The sequence below is a fragment of the Chrysemys picta genome, chromosome 3, assembly GCF_011386835.1.
Source record: "Chrysemys picta bellii isolate R12L10 chromosome 3, ASM1138683v2, whole genome shotgun sequence".
Taxonomy (NCBI): domain Eukaryota; kingdom Metazoa; phylum Chordata; order Testudines; family Emydidae; genus Chrysemys; species Chrysemys picta.
The window spans coordinates 142,381,146-142,398,025 of NC_088793.1; the positions used below are offsets into that span (position 1 = coordinate 142,381,146).

General features: G+C 41.3%; 1 protein-coding gene across 1 annotated transcript; it reads left to right on the top strand.

Annotated features, from left to right (window-relative positions):
• The first annotated feature begins 315 nt into the window (after nucleotides 1-315).
• LOC101935825 (sulfotransferase 6B1) lies at nucleotides 316-14,739 on the top strand. Its single transcript, XM_005296242.5, has 7 exons — nucleotides 316-2,441; nucleotides 6,217-6,329; nucleotides 6,585-6,674; nucleotides 11,249-11,375; nucleotides 12,047-12,141; nucleotides 12,426-12,582; nucleotides 13,465-14,739. The coding sequence occupies exons 1-7, from the start codon at nucleotides 2,240-2,242 to the stop codon at nucleotides 13,593-13,595; spliced, it is 915 nt and encodes a 304-aa protein (XP_005296299.1). The 5' UTR covers nucleotides 316-2,239; the 3' UTR covers nucleotides 13,596-14,739.
• The last annotated feature ends 2,141 nt before the right edge of the window (nucleotides 14,740-16,880 follow it).

Here is a 16,880-nt window from a genome sequence, read left to right on the forward strand (position 1 = left end):
TGGGAACTGTGTTTGGGCATTCCCAACAAAGGAAGCACAGGACTGACAACCCACAGCTACTGCTGCTTTGACTTGCAGTTGCTTTTGCCCAAACAATGGTGACTGATGCCTCAAGTAACCTGTAGAGGTCTATAGTTAGGTCTTGAAACTATAAGGGAGCAGAGGGAGCATTTGTGGGTTTGTTTGGGCCAGGAAGAGGCAAAGCTCATGCTCTGCCAGGCCTGGTGATGGCAGCTGTGATCTTCCTTTCTTACAGGCAGCTACTTCCATCAGTAGAATAACAGAAATGGTGGTCCAGAGGTTTGGAACCTACTGTACAGGAGATCTTAATATTTCACAAATGATATGTCCAGTAGTAACACCCAAAGGAGTGCACCAGTTCATAATGCAGTCACAAAGATCACAGATACTCCCGTCTCAGTAAAATGTAGCTCAATAGCCTACAAACTTCTGCTTGAGTTCAACTTCCAACCCTTCCTCAACATAGCCTTCAATATTATGATAAGCTGCTGACGTGCTCGAGAACTTGGGCAGGAGTAGATGGAGTTGCTCTTGAGTAGCTCCATTCCTTTCTTTGTAAGAGGGCCCAGAGAGTAGCATTGGTGAATTGTTCATTGGCTCAGAAGGCTCTCTCTTAGGAGCCACCAGGAGAGTTTGTAATTAAGTATGGATTAGTGTCTTCCATATGCTAATATTACTCAGTGACTGTATATTTCAATCTTTTTGGACTTTGCTGATGTGATTGTAATAATGATCTGGGCATAGCTGAGGGCTCATAGACCAGACTAGTATCATAAATACAGGGCAGAGAAGCAACCAAAAGAAACTGTATTTTGTTTTAACATTTTTATAACATATAACAAGTGATGATTATTTCCCTCTTGCTCAATTATGTCTGTCATTCCCTGCTGTGTTCCTTCCACACCTACACATACTGTTAGACTCCCTTCATTGCTCCCAGACTGCCAGCAGGGTACAAGGCGATAGCCATGGTCTCTTCTCCCATCAGAAGGGGAAGGAGAAAGTTACCATTGGGTGTTGTTCTCTGGTGGGCTTGGCTGTGTCTCTACTGAGCCTGCTATTTGTAATACCCACCTGACCTTTCTTGCCTCTCATCTTTGAGTATAGGGCTCACAGGACCCCTGTTTTCCACAAAATGTGTCAATAGCTCAGTCCAACTGTGATTGCAGCTCCAGGTGCTGAACATAGACAGTTACTATACAAATCACACACTGCTGCTAGAAACCTTGTCCTTCAACAAGGTTCTCAAGCAAGTGCCTAACTTTAAGCATGTGAGTAGTTCTACTAGAGTGATTGAGGCATAAAATTAAGAATATGCTTATAGTGCTTAGATACAGATCTCTACTGTTTGAACTAATGGAAAAGTCCCTTAGCTACTACTAGCAAATCCCATATTCTCTGTCTGAGTCAACTGCTAAAGTGAAACTTGATTATATGCATAAATCCAGTACATTACAAAAGGATCTAAATCTTATTAGGGGCACATTGGGGGAAGCCCTGCTAAATGTAAGCTTTCAGCATTTTATTGTCTCTTTAGCATAAAAGGGGGACATTAATATACAATACCTTCCAGTGTAGGCATTGGGATTTTAAGCTGATGGTGATATTTTAAACACTATTTTAAAGCTGTGATGTTAGCATTGCTTTCCTGGAATTAATTTGATTGTTATTCTTCATGCCTTATGCTTTTTATTGTACTGTCTCCTATTACTTGTTACCCATAGACTTTACATCTGTTTCTTCTAAATCAGTGATACAGGACTGAAAAGCTTTCTTTAATTACAGAAATAACTTGCTGCCAAAAGAAAAACAACTTTATATTGGTGTGAGAGGTTTGCTTCCTGTTAATGTTATATAAGGTTACATTTAATATTTTGCCTCTCATTCTTACTGATTTGTCTCCTATATCTGTTTGTCTCAGTGGGCCCAATCCTGTCACTCCAACTGGTCTTCAGTGGTACTATTTATAAGAGTAAGCCTTACTTTTAGGACTAAGTCTTGCTGAATTGGACCCTTTCTCCAGTCCCAGGAGGATGGAAAAGGAGGAAAGAAATATACCCGATTGGGTGGGGTTTGCATATGGAGAACAACGTGAGATATTTTGTTCTCAAGAAAAAAAAATGGGAGGAGTGCCAGGTTTTTTACTCCACCCTTCAGATCTGTCCATTTAAAGGCACTTGTTGTTCCAACACTGCAGTTTCACTCAAAGGCAACAAACATGGCAAAACAACAGAACAAATTAGTTGATGAAATAGAGAAAGTGCTGGAAAAGTCTAAAGGGTTTTCCCTTAAGGATCTGCTGTTCTTCTATCAGGGAACCCCATACCCTGTCTCTGTATGCAGTGCAGAGACATTCCAGGCCCTGGAAAACTTAGAAGCCAGAAGAGATGATATGGTGTTGGTGTCTTACCCCAAATGCGGTGAATACAGTCAATGTTATTACTTGCTACAATGTAAAATATAAAATGTCATAAATAACCACATGGTGTAATAAGAGGGAAAATAACATCTATTTTAGGTTTTAGTTCTGCATAAGTTTTGTAGGGATTTTAAATTGGCATTGCTGATACAAACAGAGACTATAATGTTTTATCCTGTGTCATTTTAATTGTGCATTGTATTGGATTGTTTCTTTTCAGTATAGTTTGCCTTTCTGCCAGGATATCTTTCTTTAATTATTCCGTACTGCAGGTGGCTGCATACTAGAGAAGATGCTGTACATGAAAGCAAATTCTGCTCATTTGATACCCTTCATTTGAAAAGATGGGTATAGCCGACTGTGCAATAAAGTTACATGTAACAAAAAAAAAATAATCGTTCCTAATTATGATGGAAAAGTGACAGGACGTATTGGCTATTTTTGCAGAAGTTTAAGCTTTTCTTTAATGTTTTTTAAATTTCAAGTTGTTTTTGCCAGATCTGATATGATTTTCCTAGTGACTAGAAAACAGTCCAGACCAGAATATAGTACACCAATAGTCCATGTTCCTTTTTCTTGTGGACTGTGGAGAGAAACATTTTGAGACTGAAGCGATGGGGATTTATGGTTTTAGGAGATAATATGGATATAAGAGAGGATCTCTACCTTACAAAGTGGTCTGCAGAGGAGAACCTGTGCAATTTTATTTAATCTTTTGTTGAGAAACCTGTTACAATAGAATGAATAAATGATGTAATCCAGTTGGGGCCCAATCATAAAGACCTTATTGCGGGCCTAATTGTGAGATATGCTGATCACCCATGGGAGTTTTGCCTTAGTAAGGAAATTGGCTTGCAGTGGTTAAGGTAAATATCTCAACCATGGAGAGATAGGAAGCCAAAGCAGTGGAAATGGGACAAATACAAAATAAAAGATGAGCTGAAAATGTGGATCTGATTTTGAATATCCCATAATTTAGGGATTTTGGGGATCGTAGGTTTTTTGTCTGGCCCAATATGAGGATAAGGGCTATTTTACATAATTTGGTTTGGTTTAGATTTCAAACACCAGTATAGTTTGGAGATATTCAGAAATTCAGTTAGTTTAATTAGTCACACCTGGCTCTATACCTTTGTCTGCGCTGGGGGGATTTTTTATAAAATTCCCCACTATTGCTAATACTAATGCATCTTGTGATAAATCAATGATGGGAAATTTGAACAAGGGACAAGGCATTGCTAATAAGTTCAGAGGAATGAATCTGCAGCTCCCTCTAACAGAGTGGGGCAGCTGGAGAATTTTGAAACCCTGCAATAGGCTTACATCAATGAAAAGGCATTTGTTAAGGGTTACACTGAACACAAGAGAAGGGAACAGAAAATATTACATATGTCTAATGTGGTGTAGTAACCCATTGCCAGCAAAACCTTATTTATTTTTAAATTTCCTGACATTTGAGTGCTTAATCTCACAACCTTAACTAGCATTAAATGGAACTTTTGCATTTAATTTCCCAAGTTTTATAAAGGAAAAAATGGAGAGGATGGGGTGTGTGTAAAGAACTAAAAGGAAAACAGGAAATTGGGTGGTGCAGTTTAAAACTCTGTCTTTGAGGTGCTGAGCTCCATTGATTCCCATTGGTATAATAACCAGAACGGGTGCTTAGCCTCTTGCAGGATTCAGCCTAAAGAACCACAGGTTAGCTCTGTAGGGCTAAACATCTGTTTACAGGTGTCTACCACGTGAACAAATAGAATCTAGCTATTTGGTAGCCCTATAAAAACAGGTGTCTGATTTTTCCCTAGCCAGTTTCTCAAATATGTCTGATATTGAGCTCAATTTTGGAAGGAGCTGACTGTCCCATTCCCAGTGCTGAGCACTCACAACTCCCATTGACTTTACTGGGAATTTTGTATAGTCAGCACCTCAGAGGATTAGGCCTGATGAAAATTCTCAGATTTGAATCCAAACTTCCCTTCATCTTCCAAAGCCTTACTGTTGTCCTATTTCTTGTTATTTATTCAGGATCATGAAAGTTAAACTACAGAAAATCTCACTATGTGAAATGCTTCCCACATCTTGGGTATCCACAATAGAAGAGAAAATGTTAACTGATGTGGAAAATCTTTATGCTGTATAGGGTGAAGGAAAACGTAGATTCAGAAGGCAATACTCTCTGCTGTTAACCCAGACGTTTGAGAGGTGGTAGGGAAACTAGAGACTTGGTATTTCAGGCCTATCAAGTAACATCCTTAAGAATGTAACTTTTATTTGTGAATTGATGGTATGTAAGGAGCAAGTGAGGGCATAGAATTGTAGAGAGTGCTGTTGCTGGCTCTAGTCTGCATTTAAATAAGGAGATGAATATAGCTTTATGAAGAAACAATAATAATAATTGGCACTTCTACAGCATCTGCTATCTGGGGATCTCAAGGCACTTTACAAAGATAGGGTGAATTCACCTCTGGACAGAGTGCCAGTGCCAGGCCACTTGAGTGGATCACTTGAGACCTAGTGCCTGGTCCTCATTTGGTTCCTAGTGCTTAAGTAGGATTTAAGTGGTGCATAGGCCTTGTACAAGGGTGAATTTCACCCATTCAGGAATTTAGTCTCACAACACCTGTTAAGTAGGGAAGTACAGTTAACCCTCTTTTACAGAGAATCACACTGAGGCAGAGATTATTATTTATAAAGCTGCACAGGCATGCGTGGTGCTTTACAGGTGAATACAAAGACAAGATCTCAACCCCATGAGCTAACAATGTAAAGCTAATATGAAAACACAAGAGGACAAGAGACTGAAGAGTGAGGAAGTTGGGGAGAAGAATGGAGAAAGAAGGATAACATCCTTTCAGGCCACAGCTTTCCACAGAAAGCATGAGGTTAAAGCTATTTGCATCATGCATTTCTTGTTGTTTCTGGCATGCACAGGGGGATTTCTCAGTGCACAGAAAGTTATGGCTCAGCCAACTCTGCAGCACCATCTCCATGGACCCTTAGGAAAACCTTCCAAGGGGATCTCCACAAGGACCAGGGGGATGATGCTATGGACCAAGGACACACATTGTTGTCATCCATCCTTGCCACCTCTCTATGGCAACCAGCAGCGAATCATGCTGGTTACCTTTAGAGAAGAGTACTCATGGAAACCTCTGAAGAGGTTACTCCAAAGAGAAGAAACAGGTGGGGAGTTATCTAACAATACAGTTCCATTGGAGCAACCCTATCAGGTAGCTAGAGAAGTGATGGGACAGACAAAGGGCTCCAGGCCCAGTGTAGAGAAGGATTTGGACAATCCATGAGTGAAGTACCCCATGTTTATTTGTTAATCGGGGGTGATAGACACCCTCTCCCTGACAGAATGATCTGAGGCTCTCTGTGAGCTTCCAACACCCCAATCCCTTCCTGCAAGTTATTGCAGGGAAGGCGCTATGTTCCCCTTGTTTTTTCTCTATTTTAGAAATATTTTTTAAAAATATACAAATACATCAATGGCTAAATTCTATTTCTATTCCACACATCACTAGGTCTCAGTAAGTTTGACCCGTATGGGATCTGAGCAGAATAAAGCCCAAAATGCAGGCTGTCAAGTAGCAGTTTAGGATTTTGTTTTTATTTTTTAAGATTTTATTGTATTTAGTCCCTTGAGAATTTCAGTAGAATTATTTTTACATTGATAAATTGATATTCTACTGTGTTAAGCAGTGTAATGAGAAGGTTCTGAGATCTTTGATAAGCTTCTGATCCATTGTATTTTTGTTTGTTTGTCCGTCCAGGTGCAAATTGGCTTATCCAGCTCTTAAATGATTTGATATTTACAACTTCCCAGACTAAACATATAAACACGGAGCTGCCATTTATTGAATGTGGAGATCCAGAAAAATATCAGGTTAGTATGAAATAAATACTGAAACAATTTAAAGTCTGGTATTTCTCTCTTTTTCTCTCTCATGCCTACACATACAAGTTATTGAAATAAACCCATGCATGCTAGATTACTTTTTCTCCTGAAGAAAAACCCTAGATAACTACTGCACTTTGATTAGCATGAGAATGTGCTATTCCACATGTGCCAACATTTCACATTGTGGTTGCACCCACTTAACAAAACTATTCTCTCTTATTGTTTTATTTATATTTAAAGAGGATGAAACAGTTTCCATCTCCAAGGATTTTGGCAACACACCTCCATTATGATAATCTCCCCAAGTCTATCTTCAAGAATAAAGCCAAGGTGAGCTTCCTGTCTGTCCGTTAATATCCACTTGTATAATATTTGCATAGCATCTTAGAGCCCAGATCCCTCACAGGGTCAGGATCCAAGGTGGTGGTAGTGAAGTGAAGGTGACTCTAAACCACTTTTACACTCCTGTCCTGGAGCCAGGTTAATACCTGGTGTAACATAGAGCAGCATTAGGGTTGTTCTAATTGACATCAGCAGGAACAGCCCTCTAGAGGCTTTTCCAGTAGCCACGAATCACTGTAGTGCAGTGCTTTGCAGCTACCCTCTGTCCTTTGTGCTAGAAGGATGGGAGGGGATAGTGTAGAAATGGGTATGCTTCAAATGTGAAGTTGTGGAACTATTATCTAAGGTTTGTAACCTGTCCTTTAAATGGGCTTCTGTACCCAATGACTGGAAGTTAGCTAATGTAACGCTAATATTTAAAAAGGGCTCTAGAGGTGGTCCTGGCAATTACAGACCGGGTAAGTCTAACGTCAGTACCGGGCAAATTAGTCGAAACAATAGTTAAGAATAAAATTATCAGACACATAGAAAAACATAAACTGTTGAGCAATAGTCAACATGGTTTCTGTAAAGGGAAATCGTGTCTTACTAATCTATTAGAGTTCTTTGAAGGGGTCAACAAACATGTGGACAAGGGGGATCCAGTGGACATAGTGTACTTAGATTTCCAGAAAGCCTTTGACAAGGTCCCTCACCAAAGGCTCTTACGTAAATTAAGTTGTAATGGGATAAAAGGGAAGGTCCTTTCATGGACTGAGAACTGGTTAAAAGACCGGGAACAAAGGGTAGGAATTAATGGTAAATTCTCAGAATGGAGAGGGGTAACTAGTGGTGTTCCCCAAGGGTCAGTCCTCGGACCAGTCTTATTCAACTTATTATAAATGATCTGGAGAAAGGGGTAAACAGTGAGGTGGCAAAGTTTGCAGATGATACTAAACTGCTCAAGATAGTTAAGACCAAAGCAGACTGTGATGAACTTCAAAAGGATCTCACAAAACTAAGTGATTGGGCAACAAAATGGCAAATGAAATTTAATATGGATAAATGTAAAGTAATGCACATTGAAAAAAATAACCCCAACTATACATACAATACGATGGGGGCTAATTTAGCTACAAGAAGTCAGGAAAAAGATCTTGGAGACATTGTGGATAGTTCTCTGAAGATGTCTGCGCAGTGTACAGAGGCAGTCAAAAAAGCAAACAGGATGTTAGGGATCATTAAAAAGGGGATAGAGAATAAGACTGAGAATATATTATTGCCCTTATATAAATCGATGGTACGCCCACATCTCGAATACTGCGTACAGATGTGGTCTCCTCATCTAAAAAAAGATATACTGGCACTAGAAAAGGTTCAGAAAAGGGCAACTAAAATGATTAGGGGTTTGGAACGGGTCCCATATGAGGAGAGATTAAAGAGGCTAGGACTCTTCAGCTTGGAAAAGAGGAGACTAAGGGGGGATATGATAGAGGTACTGTATTTTCTGGCGTATAAGACTACTTTTTAACCCAGGAAAATCTTCTCAAAAGTCAGGGGTCGTCTTATACGCCGGGTGTCGTCTTATAGGGCGGGTGCTGAAACTTCCGAGCTGGACTGGAGAATCTGCGGTCGCCGCATATGGTGGGGGGAGCTCAAAAACGGCCGCGGCCGCATCCCCGCCCGATGACGAGGTGAGGGGGCACCTCACCGGGAAGGTGTAAGTGAAGGGCGGAGCAAGCTGCAGGCATCCGGGACGCCCGGGGTATGGAAAAAAGAGATAGAGCGGCGCTGTGCCCAGAAAAAGACGCCTCTTTCACCCGTCTGGCCCGCCCTTGTATCCTATTACCGTACCTCCTTCTCTGCCTCTCAGATCTCGCTCCTGAGGACTGCAGTGAAGCGGTGCAGGCGCGCATGTGTGAGATCTAAGAGGCAGAGAAGGAGGTAATAGGATACAACGGCGGGCCAGACGGGTGAAAGAGGCGTGTTTGCGCTACCGCTCTGATAGTCTTGGAGACAGGGAGGGCTGGGCAGGCAGGGAGAGCTGACCAATCCAAGCAGGCTTTGTATACAACAACCAGCCAATCGCTGGTAAGGTACATCGCTTGCCGTGATTGGCTGGTTGTTGTATACTGGGTACCACATACAGTACAGCACCAGTATCTGTACCTGTTCATACAGTATAGCACCAGTACATACAGTACAGTATACAAATGTCCAACAGTCAAAACCCCATCATGGCTCCACCAGCAAGAAGAAAGAAATATGAAGCCAGTTTCAAACTTAAAGTTGTAAACTTTGCCATGGAACATAATAACTGCGCTGCTGCAAGACAATATGGAGTAACAGAAAAGATGGTTCGGGACTGGAAAGCAAATGAAAAAGCATTAAAGAGTATGCCAAGGGGTAAGTGTGCATTAAGAAGAGGCACTCCACATTGGCCAGAACTCGAAAAACATGTAGCAGACATGGTGAATGAGCATCGCCAAAACGGTTATGTAGTGACACGAAATAAAATACATTTGTTTGCACTTCAGTGGGCCAAATCTAACCCAGATCACAGCAACAGATTTAAGGCCACTGTATCCTGGTGTACTAGATTCATGGGAAGGCATAATATGGTACTGAGGCAAAAGATGAAAATTGCCCCAAAATTACCTGCAGATCTTGATAGCAAAGTAAATAGTTTCCATCGATACGTAATACAACAGCGCACTAAACATGGCTATGCGTTAAGTAGTATTGGAAATATGGATGAAATTCCAATGAATTTTGATATGGTTGGAAATAAAACTGTCCATCAAAAAGGTGAAAAAACAATTTTAATTAAAACAGGACATGAGAAGTCCAGTTTTACAGTGGTACTAGGATGCACAGCTGATGGCGCCAAACTAAGACCAATGATTATTTTTAAAAGAAAAACAATGCCGAAATTCAAGTTCCCTATTGGTTGTTTTGTACATGTGAATGAAAAAGGCTGGATGGATGAAGAAGGGGTAAAGCTATGGCTTGATAATGTATGGAGCAGGCGACCAGGTGGACTTATTCAAAAATGTAGTCTACTGGTGTGGGATATGTTCAGGGCTCATTTAACTCCCAGCACCAAGCAAATGCTTGCAAGACTAAACACAGATGCGGCAGTTATTCCTGCAGGATTGACATCGTTGGTACAGCCACTGGATGTGTGCCTAAACAAGCCATTTAAAGATCGCATTCAAGAACAGTGGAATGAATGGATGGTTAGCGGTGAAAAGTCATTCACAAAAGGAGGAAACATGCGTGCTCCACAGTTGGATGTTTTGTGCAAGTTTGTCATAAAAGCCTGGAATGATATTGATGCAGAAACAGTAATCAAGTCTTTCAAGAAGTGTGGCATATCAAATTCATTAGATGGTATGGAGGACGACTACTTGTGGCAAGATGAAGAGGAAGCCGAAGCTGAGACCACACCATCTGATACGGAATTCGATCCATACGATGACTGCCTTACAAATGTATCACAAGATGTCATTGATGTACTTATGATATCAGATGACGAACAGGAGGATTTTGAAGGCTTTTAAAGGGAAACTGTCACGCCAGCAAAACCTGTAAAAATACCGTAGCTTGCAGTTATGATGGGCGTTGCTAACTCGCCAGGGACTTGCCCGGCACTTGCTCTCTCTCTCTTGTTTGTTATCTTCCTCCTATCATCATCAGTTCCAGTTTGGTTGACAGCTTAGAAAACAAACAGCATGGCAGCTCCCATGGGTTTATTGTCTTATCCTTCCTTTCAGCTTTAGAGTGAATTAGGAAAAGTTTAATCCACTTGCACTGTTTTATGTTTACATGTTTGATGACAAACAGCCTTATGTTTATAAGTGACAGTTTTCCTGCTAAGTACCTGCATGTCATAAGCATTTGAATTAAAATTACCATATTGAAATCAAATCTGATGTTTTTTTAATTTTTTTTTGGTGTGCGTTGGAAGAGGGGTAGTCTTATACGGCGAGTATATCCCAAACTCTATATTTTAACTGGAAAAGTTGGGGGTCGTCTTATACGCCCAGTCGTCTTATACGCCGGAAAATACGGTATATAAAATCATGAGTGATGTGGAGAAAGTGAATAAGGAAAAGTTATTTATTTATTCCCATAATACAAGAACTAGGGGTCACCAAATGAAATTGATAGGCAGCAGGTTTAAAACAAATACAAGGAAGTTCTTCTTCACGCAGCGCACAGTCAACTTGTGGAACTCCTTACCTGAGGAGGTTGTGAAGGCTAGGACTATAACAGCATTTAAAAGAGAACTGGATAAATTCATGGTGGTTAAGTCCATTAAGGGATATTAATGATAGTAATATAGGCTTTTTCAGTCTTTCATTTTTATGATTCTTTGATCACAAGATCAAGCTTTAAAAGTGGCCAGAGACTTTATTATGGCCATCATTTTGAGCTTGCTTTTCATGTCTTACATATAAATGAAAATATTTAATAGCTACAGTACATTACTGGTTACAGAATGTTTGGTTGTACTATCACTGTAGTTATCCCGGGAAATAAAAGATCTAAAAATTGCTAACCTCTTCCTCCCACTCCAGATACTAGTGTTGTTTCGAAATCCTAAAGATACAGCTGCATCGTTTTTTCATTTCTATAACAAGGCCTTAGACGTCCCCAGTTATAACTCCTGGGATGAGTTCTTCTCAGAGTTCATGAGTGGAAAAGGTACAATTACTATTTTTGAATGTATCTGAAAGATTAAGCAGCAGAAATTTTTTTTTAAATAAATTAAATGGGGCCAATATGAAAACAGCTGTGTAATGCTAAAATTAATTGGTAGTTATTGTTCATGATAAGATGCAATTGAACTCCAGAATGTGAGGAAAGTTCTAAGATAGTGCTGCTTCTGGGCATTATGTTGTCCCTTGAATCATGAATTTGCGTAGTAGTTTAATGTGTTGGGCAAAATCTCTGCCAACTAGGGCCAGCTTCAAGCAAGATGTGATCAGAATCAAAAGTGCTAGTGAAGACAGTTCAGTTTCTGCATCTGGGACCAAACCAAAATCCCAGTTCTAAGCATTTCCTAGATCTATATAGAGATCTGGACTTGGCTGCTCAGAATAATCCCTAATAACAGCATATGTACTTATGGAAGCTAAAACAATAGTATAGATAGAGGAGTTTATGCTTCAGGACATAAACCTCTTGCCTACAGGAGTCAGAGAGAAATCTCGCCTTCTCCATTGTACAACACTGCACAACTGAACAGATGTTCTGTTATGGTTTTCTGCATTGGTATAACCTGAAGGCAGCAGAAAGTGATTCTTAGTTAGAGAGAAATAAAAGCATAATTATTGAACATACAGGCTGAAGCTTGTTTTCTATCTCCTTTTCAGTCAGCTGGGGTTCCTATTTTGACCACGCGGTTGCCTGGAACAAACACATTGAGGATGAAAATATTATGATTATAACATATGAAGACCTGAAAGAGGTAAAGCTGTAGCTACTTGCAGGCAAGGCTTATCTGAGCCTGCTCCTATTCAAGTCAATGGCAAAGCTCCTAGTGACTTCAATGAGAGATAATGGAGCCCAAAACATCTTATAGCAATAAGTTGAGCATGGATACAAATCTGTAGCACTTTGCATCAAGGTGATGTAAAATGCACTGTGTGTGAAAGTACTATCAATGCATCAAGATCACACACCTGTCAAACAGGGAACACCATTTTTCAGAGCAAGCATATTATGTTACCACTTTCACTACTTTGCTTTCAGAATCTGGCTTCTGGAGTGAAGCAAATAGCTGAATTCTTTGGATTCTCTCCAACGGCAGAGCAGATTCAGTTTATTGCAGACAGGGGAAGCTTCGAAGCAATGAGAGAAAAATCCCAGGAGATCTATGGCTCAGTTGGTCCGATTCTCTTCCGTAAAGGTAAATTTGTCTTTTAAAAAAAAATCCAAGGATTGTCAGTGGTTACATTTCATTTAATTTTGACAGGAATCTGGAACAGGAGGCAATCAACCTTTCTTCCTTTCTAGTTATCTAGGTTAGAAATGGTTTGAGAAACACAGATGGTACTTTTAGAGAGTCACTTGATTTTTCCACATGGGTCAAAATCAATAAATAGACCACTTGGATTACCCTGTTTCCTTAAAGCATAGCACAGCTGGTACTCTGTTCAGCCTTCCCCAGCTCCCATTAAAATAATGGGAAGATTCCCACTGACTTCTGTGGGAGATGGAACGGGTTCTAAAATTTTATTTAGGCCATTAAATCTCTATAGAATTTTCTTCTTGAGTTTCTTAGGCAACTGCTGGGATTAATTATGGTCCTGAATCAAAATCTTGGATCTAAGCAATATATAGGTTGACAACTATCTTTGGAATGGGCCAGACTAAAGTCCCAGATCCATACATCCTCAGATTTAGGGGTATTCAAAATCTGGATCCAAATTTTGCAGGTGCGGACAATCTGTTCTTGCAGTTGCGAGTCATACTTATGAACTCTTTGGGCCTTTGCACTGCACCTTGTATAGTGTTTTACACCTGTGCAAAACCAACCAAAACGGAACAAAAGCATTATATCCACTCTTTATACTCATCTTGTAGTGGTGTAAATGACTATACAAGGTGCAGGCAATGGTGGTTCAGGCCCTGTATGCACTTTTCCTCTTCTGAACAGATGTTTATTTCTGGCACATAAACATGCATTGTTCCCAAATATCATAATAAAGGAATCTTGATTCTTCTTTTAAAGCAGTCCCTACATTCATCGTAGTCAAGAGTATCCTTTTCTTACTTTTGTTTATTCCAGGTGCTGTTGGAGATTGGAAGAACCTTTTTACTGAAGCTCAAAGCCAGGAAATGGATGCTAAATTTAAAGAGAGTTTAGGGGGAACCAAGCTGGAAGCATATCTGAAGTATGATGTGCACTGCAAGGCCTGAGAATGGTTACAGAAAAGTCTCACTTTGATATGTGCTTTTAAATTTTTTTTATATACTCTAAAAGGAATACTTTAAATCAGGATGAATATCTCAGTTGTAATTTGTAGCTTGTTAGTGTAAGATTACATTTCTGCTAAGTTTGGTTCTGTCATATCAGCATGCAGGCTTCAGTTAGGTAAAACACTTAAGCACATGCTTAATTTTAAGCACCTGCTTAAATCCTAGTGTAGCCAGTGGGATTACTCATAAATTAAGCAAGAGTTTAAGTGTTTTGTGGACCAGAGATAAGATTACTTGCTTTAAATTAAATTATGCTTACATGGTTTGCAGAATTGAAGCTTGAATGAAGAAGTGTTATCTATCCATGTGTAGGTTGAAATTTTGATGTAAGCAAGTTAAGAGAGACATAAGTGGTGCTGCCCCAAAATTCAGTTCACTGTTCCTCCTAAATTGGGAAGTGTTATGCAAAGACTATTGAAGGCCGAGAAATAATGAAAAGGGAACTAGAGTGGTGAGCGCAAATTAATATAATAGGTGTAAATTCTAACAAAGTCATTTAGTGGGAGCAAGGTACTTGGAAAGCAGTGATGGAAAAGAGACCAAAGGGTGATTGTGGGCTGCTAGTGAGACATGAGTTTGTAATATGACATCGGCAACAAAAAAGCCAATTCAGTTTGGGGCTGCAAATCCAAAGGTTTTGTATCATGGACCAGGGACGTGACATGCCTTCGGTGTGTGACCGTGGGGAGATTGCACCAGGATTACTCCTGTAATTTAGGACACCTAGATACCAGAAAAACTTAGCCAAAGTGGGGAAAATTCATGGAAAAGCAACATAAGTGATCAGGGATTTATAAGGAATAAAATAGTGTAACTATGCACTATGGATCGTTGTATCTCCATTATTATACTAGAACAGAAAGAGTGGAATTGATTAGAGTGCTGAAATAGTTAGGAATAATGGGATGAAAGTGAGGAAAGAAATGTTTAGAGTGCATATCAGAAAACATTTCCAGAACCCTAACTGTGGAAGTGTCCCAACAGGTTTCTACAGCTTCTCATCGCGTGCATGATTTTAAAACTAGATTGGAGAAAGCACTTGAGCATGTACTATAAAGAACAATTCTACAGAGGCAATGGGATGGACTAGACCTGCTAGGCTTTTTCCATCTCTGATTTCTATAGCTCAAGGAGTTATCAGTCTATGCTCACTGATGAAAATGAGCTATGTTTCTAATATTATTAAAATGTACTTTGGGCTAGATTGTGCATTTAGACACATTCCCCTCAAGAGCAGGGCCGGCTTTAAGCCGATTCGGCCGATTCCCCAGAATGGGCCCCCGTGCCTAAGAGGGCGCCACAACGTCCGGGGCTGCCGGCAGAGCAGGAGGAAAGGAAAAAAAAAAAAAGCTGTGTCCTGCTTCTCCCCCCTCCCTCCAGTGCTTGTGCCGCCATACAGCTGATCAGCGCAAGCCTGGGAGGGAGGGGTTAGGAGGAGGAAGGCAGCGTGCTTGGGGAAGACGCGGGGCCAGGGCGGGGATTCGGGGAGGGATCCAATGGGGCAGTGAGGGGGTGGGGCTGGGGGCGGAGTTGCGGGGCCCCGCACCTGCTAAAGCCGGCCCTGCTCAAGAGTCATCCCGCCAAAGCACAATTCCTCCCTGCTCTGCTTTTGCTCCAGGTAAGGAATAAGTTACATCAGCCCTTGAAAGGGTGTAGTTTACTTCTCCCTCTTGCACCAAGCCAGCTATTCCAGCCTGTGAGGGATGGTAAGGGGTAGAGCTAAGACTCCATCCCCTTGCTGTCCACTTTCTTGAAGCAGGAAGCTCACAAACAGGGAAGAATTAGTAGGGGAAGCAAAACTGGATGGGAACCTGGGAGGCAGTGACCATGAGATGGTCGAATTCAGGATCCTGACACAAGGAAGAAAGGAGAGCAGCAGAATACGGACCCTGGACTTCAGAAAAGCAGACTTTGACTCTCTCAGGGAACAGATGGGCAGGATCCCCTGGGAGAATAACATGAAGGGCAAAGGGGTCCAGGAGAGCTGGCTGTATTTTAAAGAATCCTTATTGCGGTTGCAGGAACAAACCATCCCGATGTGTAGAAAGAATAGTAAATATGGCAGGCGACCAGCTTGGCTTAACAGTGAAATCCTTGCTGACCTTAAACACAAAAAAGAAGCTTACAAGAAGTGGAAGATTGGACAAATGACCAGGGAGGAGTATAAAAATATTGCTCAGGCATGCAAGAGTGAAATCAGGAAGGCCAAATCGCACTTGGAGTTGCAGCTAGCAAGAGATGTTAAGAGTAACAAAAAGGGTTTCTTCAGGTATGTTAGCAACAAGAAGAAAGTCAAGGAAAGTGTGGGCCCCTTACTGAATGAGGGAGGCAACCTAGTGACGGAGGATGTGGAAAAAGCTAATGTACTCAATGCTTTTTTTGCCTCTGTCTTCACAAAAACAAGGTCAGCTCCCAGACTGCTGGACTGGGCAGCACAGTATGGGGAGGAGGTGACCAGCCCTCCGTGGAGAAAGAAGTGGTTCAGGACTATTTAGAAAAACTGGATGAGCACAAATCCATGGGGCCGGATACGCTGCATCCGAGGGTGCTAAAGGAGTTGGCGGATGTGATTGCGGAGCCATTGGCCATCATCTTTGAAAACTCATGGCGATCGGGGGAGGTCCCGGATGACTGGAAAAAGGCTAATGTATTGCCCATCTTTGAAAAAGGGAAGAAGGAGGATCCGGGGAACTACAGGCCAGTCAGCCTCACCTCAGTCCCTGGAAAAATCATGGAGCAGTTCCTCAAGGAATCAATTATGAAACACTTAGAGGAGAGGAAAGTGATCAGGAACAGTCAGCATGGATTCACCAAGGGGAAGTCGTGCCTGACTAACCTAATTGCCTTCTATGATGAGATAACTGGCTCTGTGGATGTGGGGAAAGCAGTGGATATCCTTGACTTTAGCAAAGCTTTTGATACGGTCTCCCACAGTATTCTTGCCGCCAAGTTAAAGAAGTACGGGCTGGATGAATGGACTGTAAGGTGGATAGAAAGCTGGCTAGATCGTCGGGCTCAACGGGTAGTGATCAATGGCTCCATGTCTAGTTGGCAGCCGGTTTCAAGCGGAGTGCCCCAAGCGTCGGTCCTGGGGCCGGTTTTGTTTAATATCTTTATTAATGATCTGGAGGATGGTGCGGACTGCACTCTCAGCAAGTTTGCAGATGACACTAAACTGGGAGGCGTGGTAGATACACTAGAGGGTAGGGATCGGATACAGAGGGA

What these genes read in the sequence shown, in the direction of transcription:
- LOC101935825 (XM_005296242.5), top strand. Translation starts at nt 2,240, where the DNA reads ATGGCAAAACAACAGAACAAATTAGTTGATGAAATAGAGAAAGTGCTG. An exon ending in CATATGAAGACCTGAAAGAG is followed by an intron (nt 12,142 to 12,425) that starts GTAAAGCTGTAG and finishes CTTTGCTTTCAG; the next exon opens with AATCTGGCTTCTGGAGTGAA. An exon ending in TCCGATTCTCTTCCGTAAAG is followed by an intron (nt 12,583 to 13,464) that starts GTAAATTTGTCT and finishes TGTTTATTCCAG; the next exon opens with GTGCTGTTGGAGATTGGAAG.